The 18,761-nt window shown below is 39.9% G+C and overlaps 1 protein-coding gene across 2 annotated transcripts in view; it reads left to right on the forward strand.

The window, feature by feature from the left end:
- CSTPP1 (centriolar satellite-associated tubulin polyglutamylase complex regulator 1) overlaps window positions 1-18,761 on the forward strand; it is a 227,959-nt gene that overhangs the window by 112,298 nt on the left and 96,900 nt on the right. For both annotated transcript variants that reach the window (XM_049891061.1, XM_049891060.1), the window contains exon 3: window positions 402-532. In XM_049891061.1, coding sequence (XP_049747018.1) covers window positions 402-532 — 131 coding nt within the window. The remainder of the gene's footprint in view (window positions 1-401; window positions 533-18,761) is intronic.

The following is an 18,761-nucleotide window of genomic DNA, read 5'->3' on the forward strand; positions in this document are numbered from 1 at the left end:
GAGAGTAAAGAAAGAACATCTTTAAGGAAAGGTAATTCTGAATGAGGTAGAGGGAGAACTATTCTCCAAAAAGAAATGAATGTCATCCAGTTAAAGACTGAGAGATTTCCCTCTACATAAGATGCCCCAGTGACTGATTAAAACTTCCTCAGTGTATATATGTGGAAGGTGGGGAACACTCAGAGAAATTGGACTTTCAGAGAAATGTGCGTGAAGAGATTTCCCCATGGAGAATTCAAGGACTTTGTCTAACCTATTTTTTTATAGTTGAGAGTTTTGCTGGGAAAAAAAATTTTTCCCTCTTTTTTTTCAGTGTTCTATCTGGCCTTGATTTTTTATTTTGATTCCAGCCTTCTAGAACTATTGATCTAATGATGATTTCTTAATTTTTCTCTTTGCAGTTTTAACAGTGTATGTCAGGGAACTCATATTCTCTTTCGGGAATTCAGCTTCATCCAAGCCACACCCCACAATAGGGCATCGTTCTTACGGGCCTTCTGGAGATGCTTCAGAACTGTGGGCAAAAATGGCGGTAAGTCTTCTGAAATTCTTTCTTGCCTGCCGTCTTTTCGTTCTTCCTTCCAAATGTTTATCTTTCTTTTCTTCCTTTAAGTGGTATTTGAGTACGTGCTGTCCAGGGCTCTAGAATACTTCACTTTTGAGAAGCTATCATCCATCTCATGTTACAGATACTACCACGCTATTCCTACCATCTGCGTCATCACTAATGATACTTATTAAGAGCTAGATGCTGCTCTGAGTACTTTAGGTATAGTAACTCACTTAATCCTCACAACAGCTTTCTGTGTAGATACTTAATCTCCATTTTGTAACTAACGAAACTGAGGATCAGAGGGGTTAAATAACTTGGTAAGGTCACACAGTAAGTGCTAGGGTCAGATTCATACTCAGGCAATATGACTCTGGAGCCCTTACTCTTGGCAAATATTAAAATACCATGCAGTAAATACAAGAAATAGTGGAAATACAAAGATGGAAGATCCTTAGTGGGGAGTGGAAGGGGGATGCTGTTGTTGGAGAAGGGGGAGAGAAGGGGATTAGATAAGATTCCCCTGGGAACTGGCTGTTTGATCTAAGTTGGGAAGGAAGAGTAGGAGTTATCCACATGGATAACAGAGAGAAGGTTATTCTAGGTGGAGAGATAGCACGTGCTATGGTGTGGAAGCATAAAAGAATCTGGAATATTTAAGAAACAGAAGGTCAGAATAGCTAGAGCATGGAGTTTGTAAAGGAGTTTAGGAGGGCTGAGTCTGTAAAAGGAATACAAGAGTCAAGTCACGAAAGACCATTTTTTGTCATAATAAAGAAGTTGGATTTTATTTTGTAGATGTTATTTGAAGGATTTAAGAAAGGAGAGTGATGAGACGATAATCTGAGTTCTAGAAGATCACTCTAAAGGCACTGTGGAAGATGGCTTAAAGGGCGAGACTGGAGGCAGGGAACATAATTAGGAGACTCTTGCAAGAGTTGAGGTGAGTGATGATAGGAGCCAAAACTAAGGCAGCATCAGTGGAGCTGGGAGGGACACTTTCAGATATCGACTCTACAGGATTTGGTTTTTAGATTTGGCATGTGAGGGGGAGAGAAAAGACCAGTGATAATTCCAGGCTTCTGGCTTGGGCAACCAGGTAGGAATATTGGGAGTGCAATAGGTTTATTGGGGGAAATGATACAAAGTTTTTGAAAAATTGAAGTTTCTTTGGGACACAGTTAAAAAAATTCATTAAGCAGCTGGAAATATAAGTCAGGTTCTAGAAATAAAGGTTTGGGAAAGTGGAATAAAGTTTACTAAAGTAAGATTTTCAAAGCACTTTAAAATCCTTGAGAGACGAGCCATGTGTACACTTCTGGAAAATGCAAGTCATTCATATATTTGAATACTGTTGGTCTGTCATCTTAGGAATATACTCCAAGGAAAATATTAAGAAAGATGCTGAAAATGTCTTTATTGAGACCTCATCTTGGTGAGTTGAAGCATGAAAGCACTCCCATTGGGTGGTCCTTTCAGAAAATGGCACTAAATTCTTACATTCAAAATATTAAAATAGATTAATTTGCTCCAGAATTTTCAGATTTAAGAATCCCTACATCAAAACTGTCTTTCACGTATATTTTTAAGGGTTTATTCTTATTCCAACCTTCATGTTATATTTTTCCCAGTCAGTATTGAATACCTTCAAGACAGTTTCTATAGTGTCTCTAACTTAGAGGAAAGCCTAAACTATTTCCTCATTCATCAACACATATTTCTGGTTAAGCTTACCACGTACCAGTGAATGGATACAAGACCCCCCTACCTTGTTCTAATCAATGCTACTGCTTCTTTATATATTGCTATTGAATTTTTTTTTCCCTAAAGTTCCTTCTACCCATTATCTTATTAGATCATTTCAGTTATTCTAAGATATAGGTAGAACCAAATCAAACCCGTTGTTGACGAGCTAATTCTGACTTACAGTGACCCTATAGGGCAGAGTAGAACTGTCCTATACGGTTTCCAAGGAGAGCCTGGTGGATTCAAACTGCCGACCTTTTGGTTAGCAGCTGTAGCTCTTAACTACTATGCCACCAGGGTTTCCTGAGAAAGTTAAAGTAGGTATTATTGGACCCATTTTATAAAAAATACAGTTGTGTAACTTGCAGAAGGATTGTACAGTGGGTTAGCGAAAAGCTGGAAATAGAACCCAGATTTATTAATAAAATGTTCTAACGTGCTATTTCTATTATTTCTGCCTTAATCACTGCTTCAGTGACATATAACTCTAGAGATCATCCATTGCATTATGCTGCTATACAAAAAGTACTTAGCATACCAAGAATAGCATCATTTTCTTGACAGAATATATGCACTAACAGGTGAAAACAAATGTGGACTCAGTTTTGAGTGAATTCAGAAAAACTGTATCAATGGTCTCTAGGTAAACAAAACTGGGAGCTGCAAGTGTATAGGTGAAGTCTGTGCTGTTTCATCAAAACCTGCTTTTCCCAAGTTTAATCAGTCAGTAAATGTTTATTGAACTCACACTATATAGGTTGAAGAATGATGCATACAGGTTTCTGTGACATAGCATGTGGAGATAACTATGGAAAACAGTTGTTCAGATATCCCTAATTCTTCTGATTTAGAAGTGGGGCCTCTTCAAGACTTTATTTACTATCACAAGGGATCCATATAGCATTTGGACTCTTAAGATAGCATTTGGACTCTAAGCAGATGTGGGTTTCTTTATCTTTTTTATAGCATCTGCCAGTGATTCATCCATCTGCTGAGGGAATGCAGCTCCAAATCCCCCCTGCTTTCTCCTGTGCCATAAACAAGTCCTAGATTTTATGTTGGATATTTATTGTTAGGCTTCTTAATCAGACAGCCTCTGATTTCTTAAGCCCAAATACAACATTCATGTCTAGGTGAGCCTAAAATCTCTGGTCAAATAGTTTTAATATATTCTTAGTTCCTTCCAGGAAACTTCGAAACATCTTTCAGTCCCAGAATGTGTCAGTCCCCATTTTTAATTCAGAATGAGCAAAATCTATCGGAGGCAAGGTTCCAAAGGAAAGGATTTATTAAACTCCATTTTCCCAATTAGAGTGCCAAGTACCAGACTCCTACTCAGTGGAGCTGCTACTATTGTTCTTCTGCAGATAATTCCTTAGAACATCATGTGCATATTTTCACATGATCAAGAGGAAACTAACTCTCCTGGGAGGTAACAAATGAAGAGCAGAGTTCTAGTAACATATCTAAAAATGAAGCCACCTGTAGAAAACTAAGAACGTGGTCCCTTTTGACAAGAAACACTGTATCCCAGTTTTTAGCACATACAGGGGTGTGGTGACATTTCCGCATGACAGAGTACTGAATGATGCCAGCGTTCCTATGCCTGTATTTTGGATAACCTGGTGAAGACTAGTTTCTTGCTGGCTAGGCAACTTCAGACTGCTACAAATAAAAAGACCAATTCAAATGTAATAATAAGCCTTTAAAATTCAACTCCTCACTTTGGTATTTCTTTCAGTGTAAAAAAATTAATCTGAATTTTCTAAGCCTGGAAAGATTGGAATTCCCTTGAAGTAAATGTTTACTTCTGTTTAGTGATATTGGCCCAAAAGAGCATTTGTCCACAATGTATTTTCAGTTAGACTTTACTTTGAAGCTTTGTGCTTTTACCAGTTTTACAAATACATATTTCTTTCCTTTTTAAAAAATTTTTATTATGCTTTAGGTGAAAGTTTAAGATCAACTTAGTTTCTCATTAAACTATTAGTACACATACTGTTTTGTGATGTTGGTTGCCAACCCTGACACGTGTCAACACTCTGCCATTCTCGACCTTAGATTCCCCATTTCCATTCGTCCTTGCCTCTGGACTGGTATGCCTATTTAATCTCGTATACACGGTTGAACTATGTGTGTTACTGTTTGTTTTATAGGCTTGTCTAATCTTTGGCTGAAGGGTAAACCTCAGGAGTGATTTCAGTACTGAGTTAAAAGGGTGTCCGGGGACCACACCCTTGGGACTTCTCCAGTCTCTGTCAGACTAGTAAGTCTGGTATTTTTTTTTTTTTTTTAATAATTTTTATTGTAGTTTAGGTGAAAGTTTACAAATCCAGTCAGTCTCTCACATATAAACTTATATTCACCTTACTACATACTCCCAATTACTCTCCCCCAATGAGACGCCCGCTCCCTCCTTCCAGTCTCTCTTTTCGTGACTATTTTGTCAGCTTCTAACCCCCTCTACGCTCCCATCTCCCCTCCAGACAGGAGATGCCAACACAGTCTCAAGTGCCCACCTGATGCAAGTACCTCACTCCTTATCAGCATCTCTCTCCAACCCATTGTCCAGTCCAATCCATGTCTGACGACTTGGCTTCGGGAATGGTTCCTGTCCTGGGCCAGCAGAGTGTCTGGGGGCCATGACCACCAGGGTCCTTCTAGTCTCAGTCAGACCATTCAGTCTGGTCTTTTTATGAGAATTTGGGGTCTGCATCCCACTGTACTCCTCCTTCTTCAGGGGTTCTCTCTTGTGTTCCCTGGCAGGGCAGACATCGATTGTGGCCAGGCACCATCTAGTTCTTCTGGCCTCAAGATGATGTAGTCTCTAGTTCATGTAGCCCTTTCTGTCTCTTAGGCTCATAATTACCCTGTGAGCTTGTTCTTCATTCTCCTTTGATCCAGGTGGGTTGAGGCTCATTGATGCGTCTTAGATGCTAGCGTTTAAGACCCCAGATGCCACACTTCAAAGTCGGACGCAGAATGTTTTCTTAATAGATTTTATTTTGCCAATTGACTTAGATGTCCCCTGAAACCATGGTCCCCAAACCCCTGCCCCTGCTTCGCTGACCTTCAAAGCATTCAGTTTATTCAGGAAATTTCTTTGTGTTTGATTTAGTCCAGTTGTGCTGCCCTCCCCGGTATTGAGTGTTGTCCTTCCCTTCACCTAAAGTAATTCTTATCTACTGTCTGATTCGTAAATACCCCTCTCCCACCACCCCCCCCTTCACAACCACAAAAGAATGTGTTCTTCTCAGTTTAAACTGTTTCTGAAGGTCTTATAATAGTGATCTTATACAATATTGGTTCTTTTGCAACTGACTAATTTCACTCAGCATAATGCCTTCCAGGTTCCTCCATGTTAGGAAGTGTTTCACAGATTCCTTACTGTTCTTTATTGATGCATAGTATTCCATTGTGTGAGTATACCATAATTTATTTATCCATTCATCCGTTGATGGGTACCTTGGTTGCTTCCATCTTTTTGTTATTGTAAACAGTGCTGCAGTAAACATGGGTGTGCATATATCTGTTTGTGTAAAAGCTCTTGTTTCTCTAGGATATATTCCAAGGAGTGGGATTGCTGGGTCGTATGGTAGTTCTAGTTCTAGCTTTTTAAGGAAACCCCAAATCGATGTCCACCGTGCTTGTACCATTTTACATTCCCACCAGCAGTGTATAAGTGTTCCAATCTCTCCACAGCCTCTCCAACATTTATTATTTTGTGTTTTTTGGATTAATGCCAGCCTTGTTGGAATAAGTCTGGTCTTTTTATGTGAGTTAGAATTTTGTTTTACATTTTTCTCCAGCTTTGTCCAGGACCCTCGATTGTGATCCCTGTCAGAGCAATAGGTGGTGGTAGCCAGATAACCATCTAGTTGTGCTGGACTCAGTCTGGTGGAGGCTGTGGTAGTTGTCCTTTGGTCCTTTGTAGTAATCTTTCCCTTGTGTCTTTGGTTTTCTTCATTCTCCCTTGCTCCAGACAGGGTGAGACCAGCGCAGTATCTTAGATGGCTGCTCACAAGCTTTTAAGACCCCAGATGCTACTCACCGAGGTAGTATGTAGAATATTTTCTTTATGAACTATGTTACGCCAGTTGACCTAGATGTTTCCCAAGACCATGGTCTCCTGCCCTCAGCCCAGTAAATTGGTCCCTCAGGGAGTTTGGATGTATCTGTGAAGCTTCTATGACTTTGCCTTGGTCAAGTTGTGCTGACTTCCCCAGTATTGTGTACTGTCTCACCCTTCACCAAACTTATCATTTCTCCATTGTCTAGTTAGTGTTTTTCCCTCCCCACGCATTCCCTCTCTTGTAACCATCAAAGATTGTTTTTTTCTGTGTGTAAACCTTTTCATGAGTTTTTGTAATAGTGGTCTCATACAGTATTTGTCCTTCTGTGATTGTCTTATTTCACTTAACATAGTGCCCTCCAGATTCATCCATGTTACGAAATGTTTCTCAGATTCATCATTGTTCTTTATTGTTGCATAGTATTCCATAGTGTGTATGTACCATAGTTTGTTTATCCATTCGTCTGTTGATGGGTGCTTAGGTTGTTTCCATCTTTTTGCTATTTGAATAATGCTGAAATGAACATGCGTGTGCATATGTCTACAAATGTATATTTCATTTGATAAAATAATGGTGGGCACTTCCTCTTCTGCCCATGAAGAAGCACCTTGCTAAGGGAATTGCCCTCCTGACAAAAAACAACTAGAAAATCAGACAAAGTATCAGAAACAACTGTTTTCAAACATAGGACAACAGATAATGTAGGACTGTTGTTGTTAGGTACCGTTGAGTTAGTTCCAGCTCATAGCAACCCTATGTACAACAGAACAAAACACTGCCCAGTCCTTGCCATCCTTGCAATCATCATTGTGCTTGAGCCCATTGTTCCAGCCACTGTATGAATTCATCTTGTTGAGGGCCTTCCCCTTTTTTGATGACCCTCTGCTTTGCCAACCATGATGTTCTTCTCCAGGGACTGATCTGTCCTGATAACATGTCCAAAGTATGTGAAACATAGTCTCACCATCCTTGCTTCTAAGAAACATCCTGGTTGTACTTCTAAGATAGATTTGTTCGTTCTTTTGGCAGTCCGTGGTACATTCAATATTCTTTGCCAACACCACAGTTCAAAGGCATGAATTCTTCTTGGGTCTTCCTTATTCATTGCCCATCATCCATCTTTCACATGCATACACTGTGGCTTGAGTCAGGTGCACCTTAGCCTTCAAGGTGACTTGTTTGCTTTCAAACACTTTAAAGAGGCCTTTTACAGCAGCTTTGCCCAATGCAAACATCTTTTGACTTTTTGAGTGCTGCTTCCATGGGTGTTGATGAAGGATCCAAGTAAAAGGAAATCCTTGACAACTTCAGTCTTTTATCTGTTCATCGTGATGTTGCTTATTGCTCCATTGTGAAGATTTTCGTTTTCTTTACATTAAGGTGTAATCCATGCTGAAGGCTGTGGTCTTTGATCTTCGTTAGTAAGTGCTTCAAGTCCTTTTCACTTTCAGCAAGCAAGGTTCTGATGGCACAGTCGTCAAGAGATCAGCTGCTAACCAAAATGTCGGCAGTTGAAATCCACCAGCTGCTCCTTGGAAACCCTATGGAGCAGTTCTGCTCTGTTCCTTAGGGCAGCTATGAGTCAGAATTGACTTGATGGCAACAGGTTTTTGTGAATGTAGGACTGTGGTCCCTGAGAGCCAATTTTTAAGCCACAGTACAGGAAAGGAGATGTCAAAAGAGCCCTGGTAGTCTTACTGAGTTGCGGAGGCAGAGATGGAGTTTGAGGAGGCTGAGGTGGCTAGAATTTGCAGGGCAAAGTACCAGGGAGGCAGAAGTCGCCTAGCGAGCTCTGGAGAGCTGCAGGAGGTACACAAACCTAAGTCTTTGGCTAAATACTGATGTGCACATGTATGGGTTGGAAAAATAACCACAAGAAAACAGTAGGCCAGACAATTTCTGGAGTATACACTGGGCTGGCAATAGTTCATATTTCTACTAGGCAGAGTAGAAAGCTCTGAAAATACATGGGTCATTGGGGTCTAAATTAGCCTTAAAATGAAGACTGCTTTAAAGCTGCCCTGGAGTCTCTGGGTGATGCAAACAGTTGATACATTCAGCTGCTAACCAAAAGGTGGAGGTTTGAGTCTCCCCAGAGGAACCTCAGAAGAAAGACCTGGTGATATACTTCTGAAAAATCAGACACTGAAAACCCTATGGAGCTCAGTTCCTGTAGAAAACTAAAACCAAAACCAAACCCACTGCCATCAAGTCAGTTCAACTCACAGCAACCCCATAGGGTTTCTGAAGCTATAAATCACTACGGAAGCAGACTGCTGCATCTTTCTCCCATGGAGCCGCTGGTGGTTTCAAACCACTGATCTTTCTGTTAGCAGTTGATCACTGTAACCACTATGCTGCAAGGACGTGGTCCTTTCTGGCAAGAAACATTCTGACACTCTGTACTGTTTCTCTGAGTCTGGTTGGACCTGCTGTAACAAAGCTTAAAAGCAAAAAGAATTAAACTGATCTGAAAGTAACTATATACCAGAAAAAAATTCAGTACTCTTTAAAGAAATTTAACAAGATCCAACACTCAACAATGTAAGATTCACAAAGTCTGGCATTTATTTAAAAATTAGGAGAAATGCAAAGAAGCAGGAAAATATGACCCATAACCAGGAGAAAAAAATCAATAAATAGAAATACAGATCCAGAGATGATAGAATTAGGTAACGGGGACCTTAAAGCACTTATTTTAAACCATATAAAAATGCTCAAGTATGTAAAGGAAAACATGACTGTGATTAGGAGAGAAATGGAAGATACTAAAAAGATCCAAATAGAATTTCTAGACATGAAAAATATAAACTCCGAGGGAAAATGAAAATGATAATACAGCAATTAACATTTTTTAAGTGCTTCCTGTATAGATTATCTCATTCTTCTTTACAACAGTCCTGTGTGGTGGGTAGATACTGTTTCCTTTACACAGGAAATGAAACTGATTTAGAAAGTTAAATAACTTGCTCTAGATCATATGCTTATGTCTAGTGCTGCTGTAACAGAAATACCAAAAATGGATGGCTTTAATAAAAAGAAATTTATTCTCTCATAGTCTAGGGCATTAGCTCCAGGGGAAGAATTTCTCTCTCTGTCAGTTCTGGAGGAAGGTCCTGTCATCCATCTTCCTGTGGTTGAGGATATTCTCAGGTGCAGGAACCCCGGGTCCAAAGGACTCACTCTGCTCCTGGTACTGCTTTCTTGGTGGTATGAGGTCCCTGTGGCTCTCTGCTTGCTCCTGCCTTTTATACCTCAAAAGAGATTGGCTTAAGACACAATCTGATCTTGTAGATCTCATCAGTATAACTGCTGATAATCCTTCTCATTACATCATATTATTAGAATTTGCAACACATAGGGAAATCACATCAGATGACAAAATGGCAGACAATCACACAATATCGGGAATCATGACCTAGCCAAGTTGACAGATATTTTGGGGGGACACTATTCAATCCATGACAGCCTAGAATGTGAAAAAGGCCAATGCCAGAAGTCAGAAAGCCTGACTTCAGAGTGTTTTTTGTTTTTAAATGTGTTGTCCATTACATACTGTATGATGTTCTGGAAAGACAAATGAGTCCATGACAGTACTTGCTCTCAAGGAGCTCACAGTCCATGAGGAGAAATATTTAAACGGTCAGTTCTTCCTGCAGGAGTTGGAGAAGGTGTAAAGGAGCAAAGACAACTGGGATGGGTCCTGGAGTAGTACAAAGCTGTCAAGCAAATAAGCAATACATTCTAAAAGGAGAAAAGATTTTTGAAAGTGTGATGACCTGAAACAACGTGGTTCTTTTGAGGAACTATAAGAAGTTCATTTGCATATAAGAAGGAAACATCGTCACAGTCAACAGGAAATAATGCTGAATGCATTATGGTGCCCACCACTGAACAAAATGCTACAATGTATTAATTCATTTAATCTACTCAACATACATATGGGCTGGTGTGATTATTATCCTGGTTTTTACCTGAAGAAAATGAGAGCCAGAGAAGTAACTTGCACCAGACCACACAGTTTATAAATAGTACATTTCAGATTCAAATCTACATCTTCAAAGTCCATGTCATTAACAACTCTACTGGACTGCCTGAATGCATACTACCCGACGTTACAAAGGGCTTTGGGCAGCCTAAAAAGTTTAAACTTTATCCCAAAGTCAGTGGAACCTTATCAGTTTGTGTGGCATTTCACATATCACACTAGCAAAAGCATGGAGGGTTGGAAGGCAGATAAGACTTAAGACAGAGACCACTTAGGAGACTATTACATTAGACCAGGAAGTAGCCATGGAGATGAAGAGCTATTTAAGGTGTTGGTTTGATATGACTTGCTGATTGATTGGATGTGGGGTGTCAGAGAGAAGAATCAAGAATGAATGAACACGAAGAAAAATCAGATAAAAGAGTTTTAAAAAATGAAGAAATCCTAAGACTCATGTGGGACTCTATCAAGAGAAATAACCTATGAGTGATTGGAGTACCAGAACAGGGAGGGATGACAGAAATACAGAGAGAATTGTTGAAGATTTGTTGACAGAAAACTTCCCTGATATCATGAAAGTTGAGAAGATATCTATCCAGGATGCTCATCAAACTCCACATAAGGTAGATCTCAAAAGAAAGTCACCAGGACATATTATAATCAAACTTGCCAAAACCAAAGATAAAGAGAGAATTATAAGAGCAGCTAGGGAAAAACGAAAAGTCACCTACAAAGGAGAGTCAATAAGAATAAGCTTGGACTACTCGGCAGAAACCATGCAGACAAGAAGGCAATGGGATGACTTATATAAAGCATTGAAGGAAAAAAATTGCCAGCCAAGAACCATAGATCCAGCAAAACTCTCAAATATGAAGGCAAAATTAAGACATTTCCAGATAAACAAAAGTTTAGGAAATTCATAAAAACCAAACCAAAACTAGAAGAACTACTAAAGGGAGTTCTCTGGTTAGAAAATCAGTAATATCAAGCCAGGACTAGAACACAGGACAGAGCAACCAGATGGCAACCCAGGTAGGGAAATCACAAAAATAAATCAAGATTAAAAAAAAATGCTCAAAACAGGGAAACAGCGATGTCATTATGTAGAAAACAGCATTAAAACAATAAAGAGGGACTTTAAGAACTGTAGTCATAGATCTTTCATATGGAGAGGGAGTCAAGGTGATATAAAGAAATAAAAGTTAGCTTTAATTTCATAACATGGAGGAACCTGGAAGGCATTATGCTGAGTGAAATTAGTCAGTTGCAAAAGGACAAATATTGTATAAGACCACTATTATAAGATCTTGAGAAACAATTCAAACTGACAAGAACACATTTTTTTGTGGTTATGAGAGAGGGGAGGGAGGGAGGATGCGAGAGGGGTATTTACTGATTAGATAGTAGATAAGAACTACTTTAGGTGAAGGGAAGGACAACACTCAATACTGGGGAGGGCAGCACAACTGGACTAAATCAAAAGCAAAGCAGTTTCCTGAATAAACTGAATGCTTTGAAGGTCAGCGAAGCAGGGGCATGGGTTTGGGGACTATGGCTTCAGGGGACATCTAAGTCAATTGGCAAAATAAAATCTATTAGAAAACATTCTGCATCCCACTTTGAAGTGTGGTGTCTGAGGTCTTAAACGCTAGCATCTAAGATGCATCAATGAGCCTCAACCCACCTGGATCAGAAGAGAATGAAGAACACCAAGCTCACAAGGTAATTATGAGCTTAAGAGACAGAAAGGGCTACATGAACTAGAGACTACATCATCCTGAGACCAGAAGAACTAGATGGTGTCCGGCCACAATCGATGACTGCCCTGACAGGGAACACAAGAGAGAACCCCTGAAGGAGCAGGAGAACAGTGGGATGCAGACCCCGAATTCTCATAAAAAGACCAGACTGAATGGTCTGACTGAGACTAGAAGAACCCCAGCGGTCATGGTCCCCGAACCTTCTGTTGGCCTAGGAGAGGAACCATTCCCGAAGCCAAGTCGTCAGACATGGATTGGACTGGACAATGGGTTGGAGAGAGATGCTGATGAAGAGTGAGGTACTTGCATCAGGTGGACACTTGAGACTGTGTTGGCATCTCCTGTCTGGAGGGGAGATGGGAGGGTAGAGGGGGTTAGAAACTGGAAAAATGGTCATGAAAGGAGTGACTGGAACAAGGGAGCTGGCTGACTCATTGGAGGAGAGTAAATGGGAGTATGTAGTAAGGTGAATATAAGTTTATATGTGAGAGACTGACTGGATTTGTAAACTTTCACTTAAAGGACAATAAAAATTATTTTTAAAAAGTTTGTAATTAAAAAAAAATAAATTTAGGTTTAAACTCAGAAAAATAGGGGTAAATATTAAGGTAACCACACACAAAAAAAAAAAGATTAACAATTCTCATCAAAATAAAATACAGGAAAAAAATACTCTGCAAGAATGAACATCAGAATCTAACATATAGCCAATTTCATCCCTCGCTTCCTTTCCTCCCCCCCCATTTTTTTTTTTTGTCCCTTTCACCTTTATATTTCACTCTGAACTCACCAAGGTTTTTCCTCATTAAAAAAACCGAACTAGTTGCCTTTGAGTCGATTCCAACTCATGGTGACCCATGCGTGTCAGAGTAGAACTGTGTTTTATAAGGTTTTTCAATGGCTGATTTTTCAGAAGTAGATCAACAGGCCTTTCTCTGTACTATTTCCTTCATTAAAAAAAAAAAAAATTGTACTTTAGATGAAGGTTTACAGAGCAAACTAGTTTCTTATTAAACAATACACATATTGTTTTGTGACATTGGTTGCCAACCCCACAAGTCAACATTCTCCCTTTCTCAACCACGGGTTCCCTGTTACCAGCTTTCCTGGCCCCTCCTGCCTTCTCATCCTTGTCCCTGGGCTAGTATGCCCATTTATTCTTGTTTTGTTTTATGAGTCTGTCTAATCTTTGGCTGAAGGGTGAACCTCAGGAGTGACTTCATTGCTGCGCTATAAGAGTATGGTCTGAGGGCCATACTCTCTAGGTTTCTCCAGTCTTTTTTAAAAATAATTTTTATTGTCCTTTAAGTGAAAGTTTACAAATCAAGTCAGTCTTTCACATATAAACTTATATACACCTTACTATATACTCCCATTTACTCTCCCCCTAATGAATCAGCCCACTCCCTCCTTCCAGGCTTTCCTTTCATGACATTTCTCCAGTTTCTAACCCTCTCTACCCTCCCATCTCCCCTCTAGACAGGAGATGCCAACACAGTATCAAGTGTCCACCTGATACAAGTAGCTCACTTCTCATCAATATCTCTCTCCAACCCATTGTCCAGTCCAGTCTGTGTCTGATGAGTTGTTTTCGGGAATGGTTCCTTTCCTGGGCCAACAGAAGGTTTGGGGACCATGACCGCCGAGATTCTTCTAGTCTCAGTCAGACCATTAAGTCTGGTATTTTTATGAGAATTCGGGGTCTGCATCCCACTGTTCTCCTGCTCCCTAAGGGGTTCTCTGTTGTGCTCCCTGTCAGGGCAGTCATCGGTTGTGGCCGGGCACCATCTCCAGTCTTTTTTATGAGTTAGAATTTTGTTCTACAATTCTCTCCAGCTTTGTCTGGGACCCTCTTTTGTGATCCCTGTCAGAGCAGTCGGTGGTGATAGCCAGGCACCATCTAGTTGTGCTAGACTCAGTTGGTGGAGGGTGTGGTAGTTGTAGTCCATTAGTCCCTTGTACTAATCTTTCCCTTGTGTCTTTGGTTTTCTTCATTCTCCCTTGTTCCAGACAGGGTGAGACCAGTGCAGTATTTCAGATGGCTGCCCGCAAGCTTTTAAGACCCCAGATGCTACTCACCAAAGTAGTACGTAGAACATTTTCTTTATGAACTATTGTTACGCCAGTGGACCTAGATGTTTCCCAAGAGCATGGTCTCCTGTCCTCGGCCCAGTAAATTGGTCCCTCAGGGAGTTTGGATGTGTCTATACAGCTTCCATGACCTTGCCTTGGACAAGTTATGCTTGCTTCCCCAGTATTGTGTACTGTCTTACCCTTCACCAAACTTGTCACTTATGTGTTGTCTATTTAGTGTTTTTCCCTCCTCACCCATCCTCTTCCCTCGTAACTATCAAACATGGTTTCTTTCTGTGTGTAAATCCTTTCATGCATTTTTATAGTACTGGTCTCATACAGTATTTCCCCTTTTGTGACTGACTTATTCACTCAGCATAATATCCTCCAGATTCATCCATGTTGTGAGATGCTTCACAGATTCATCATTATTCTTAATCATTGTATAGTATTCCATTGTGTGTATGTGTTATAGTTTGTTTATCCATTCAGATGTTGATGGGCACCTAAGTTGTTTCCATCTTTTTGCTGTCGTAAACAATGCTGCAGTAAACATGAGTGTGCATATGCCTATTCGTGTGACAGCTCTTATTTCTCTAGGATATATTCCTAGGAGTGGGATTGCTGAATCATATGATATTTCTATTTCTAGCTTTTCAAGGAAGCACCGTATCATTTTTCAAAATGGTTGTACCATTTTGCATTCCCACCATCAGTGCAAAAGAGTTCCAATCTCCCTACAGCCTCTCCAACATTTGTTATTTTCTGTTTTTTTTTATTTGTGCCAGTAATGTCGGTGTGAGATGGTATCTCGTTGTGGTTTTGATTTGCATTTCTCTAATGGCTAGTGCTCTCGAGCATTTCCTCATGTATCTATTAGCTACTTGAATGTCTTCTTTGGTAAAGTGTCTCTGTACTATTTCTCTGATAATCAGAGAATTGACAAAAATCCTTGCTTTCATGGAACTTACATTCAGGAATCGGGGAATTGAAGTGGTTCTACCTGATTATATGATAAAAACCTGTTACCTTCCCCTGAACTATCTAATGTCATGGTGGATGAAGTGATCTCAAGGGGACATGCAGACCATTTAGGCTGAAATAAAAGCCTGTCTTCTCTGTGTAATTGCCTCAAACTTCTACTTGATTTTGCTTGTCACTAATTGACACTCATCACTCATTGTGAGAATTGACAGTGATTACTTCATGAATGAGCTGTCTTTTTTAAATATTAAAGAACATTTGTAATTTTTTAAAACAAACAAAAATCCTTCCATGAAGTCTCTTCACTCCTGTGGCTTCCTCCTGTTCTAACCAATGCTTTGTTGTTGTTAGGTGCCGTCGAGTCGATTCTGACTCATAGCAATCCTATGTACAACAGAACAAAACACTTCCCAGTCCTGCACCATCCTCACAATTGCTGTGCATGAGCCCATCGTTGCAGCCACTCTGTCAATACATCTCATTGAGGGTCTTCCTCTCTTTCACTGACCCTCTACTTTACCAAGCATATCCTTCTCCAGGGTTAGGCCCCTCCTAATAACATGTCCAAAGTCCAGAATGCTTCTAAGGAGCCTCTGGCTGTACTTCTTCCAAGACAAATTTTTTCCTTCTTCTGGCAGTCGATGGTATAGTCAATATTCTTCACCAGCACAATTCAAAGGCATCAGTTCTTTGGTCTTCCTTATTCATTGTCTAGCTTTTGCGTGCATATGAGGCAGTTAAAAATACCAAGACTTGGGTCAGGTGTACCTTCGTCCTCAAAGTGACATCTTCAACACTTTAATGCTTTTCCTCTCCTCAGTTTCTTCTAGAAACCTGATGCAGACAATGAACAACTCCTCCAACCTTGAGTTTGTATTTTCTGTTTTCCATTTCATTTATTTCTACTCAGTTCCTAATTTTCTCTCCTTTTTCATTTGTACTTCCTTCTCCAAAATCTTTCTCCAGGAAGAAAAATTTGACAATTGATGTCCCCTCAAATCTTTCACCTCTGCCACTAATAACTTCGATCTTTCCCTATACTGAATTTTCCCTTTTCCTATTTTGGATATTTGAGGCTGTCACACATGTCACACAAGCATTTCTGGAATGCTTTTGTCACCACCTCTCCTGCTACCCAACCCTTCTCACCTTCCATATATAACACCCTGAGGTTGCTAACCTCCCTTCATTCTTAGGTCTTAGTTTGAAGGTCAGCTCCTTAAAGGGGCCTTCTTTGTGACTCTTTTCCTCATCTGAATTAGGTTCCTCCATTATTCTCTTTCATATCATCCTATAATTTTTAGTCATATCACTTATTACAGTTTCTGACTAAGTATTTGTCGATTATTCTTTGTTTAGTGTTCAGCTTTCCTATTAGATTGTAAGCTTTATGAGAGCAGGAACCTTGTTTGTTTCACCAATAACTAACTATATCCCTAGCACCTAACATAGGTGAATAATTTCTTTTTTGTTGTTCAGTATGAAGGCTCACCACTTGCCAATAACTACACAGAAGATGGCTTATTGAATGGACTATATCATCATCTCTTTTATTAGATAGAAAGGTGGTTTTTTAAAATCTGATTTACAGTATCTTTCCTATATTGTGAAGGGGCTTTGGTTTAAAAATCACAATATCCGTTGCCATTTATTCAATTTCTACTCATAGCAACCCCATGAGATGGAGTAGAACTGTCCCCATGGAGTTTCCAAGGCTGTAATCTTTACAGCAGCAGACTGCCACACCTTTCTCCCATGGAGCGGCTGGTGGATTCGAACCACCGACATTTCAGTTAGCAGCCAGGGGCTTAATCACGGTGCCACCAGGGCTCCCTTAAAATCAAAATACCATTTATTGACTACTTTACCGTATGCCAGGCACTAAACTGCATGTGTAAAATGCCCCCACTAAAAACAGCCCCATTCAAAGCTGTACTGTATTAAATGACACCTAATAAAAATAATGTCCAGCACTCACTGGTACTGCCACAATGAGGATTAGAAAGATTTAGGTCATGATCTGTATGCAGACTTTAAGCATTGGTGAGGATTGGAATAACAGTACCTCCTTTCCGTCTTTTGTACTCTGGGTCTAGCCTTTATTCTATGAAGGAGATCACAAACTAGTGTTCCGCAGGTACATGTGCCCTTGCCTGAAAAAGTTTCTTTGGCTCACAGTGCTAATTTTTCTTTCTTTTTTAATTAGATGCCAAACCAAAAAACCAAACCTTTTGCTCTCTAGTCGATTCCGACTCATAGAGACCCTATAGGACAGAGTAGAACTGCCTCATACGGTTTTCAAGGAGCACCTGGTAGATTCGAAATGCCGACCTTTTGGTTAGCAGCCCTAGCTTTTAACCACTACGCCACTAGGCTTTCCAATTAGATGCCAAATTTTTCAAATTGGGAGGTTTCAGGTTAAAAAAAAAAAAAACTCAATTCCAGTTTCACTTGAAGAATGGAAAAGCCTCCAATACCGTGTCCACATTTCTGCAGGGAGACAGTTTGCCAGGGCTGAGAGGCAGCTGCTCCCAGTCGAGAGGTTATGTGGCTTCAGATTTACCACTGTCCCGCTTCACCTGCTTATGTTTCCTGCCTGGCACCTACAGGCATTTGAGGTTGCTACCATTGCTAGAGCTTCTTGGCCCATTTACAATCACTTACAGGGTAAAGTTACACTCTTAATTCAGAACCTGGGAGTCAAGAGTTTATTGCTCAAGTAGATGTTCCCTTCCCCCCGCCCCATTATCACAATGTCTCGTAAAATTTTGGAATTGGAAGGGACACGGCCCCTGATAACCACTAATCCACTTTCTGTCTCTATGCATCTGTCTGTTAGATATTTCATACAAATGGAATCATACAACATTTGTCCTTTTGTGTCTGGCTTATTTCACCTAGCATAATGTTTTCAAGGTTCATCCATGCTGTAGCATGTATTAGAGATTCATTCCCTTTAATGGTGGAAAATATTCCAGTGTACATATATATACCACATTTTGCTTATCCATTCATCTGTTGATGGACGCTTGGGTTGTTCCCACCTTTTGGCTATTGTGAATAATGCTGCAGTGAACACTGGTGTAGGAGTATCTGTTTGTGAACCTGCTTTCATTTATTTTGGGTATATACCCAGGAGTGAAGTTGCTGAGTTAATTGCTCACATTCTTAATTAGTGAGTGATCACTTCAGAGAAAATCAGTGAATGATTTTCTCAGCTAGTTTAAAATCTTTATTTTTTGGAGAAAAATATATGTACCTTATAACATTGTAGTATATGATGTTTTCATTTGTTTGTTTTAAAAGAGGCCTCAGAGGCCATCCTTTTAGTCACAGTTTAAGAACAGAAAAATTATGTTTTGTATGTTGAATTCAAACTTTGTTTGCATTTACATCACTGAGGTGTGATTATGGCAGTATTGTGACCCTGCCTTGTCAAATAGAGCTATTCAATTTATTTAAAATATCAGTAAGATTTTCAAGTTGATAAACCTATGCTTTAGTTAATTTACTTTAAGGTAGAAATAATAGTAATTTCTCATTTGACTATTGTTCTGGCCACCTGCCTTATGTCAGTCAGCAAACTT

Source organism: Elephas maximus, chromosome 7 (assembly GCF_024166365.1).
Source record: "Elephas maximus indicus isolate mEleMax1 chromosome 7, mEleMax1 primary haplotype, whole genome shotgun sequence".
NCBI lineage: Eukaryota > Metazoa > Chordata > Mammalia > Proboscidea > Elephantidae > Elephas > Elephas maximus.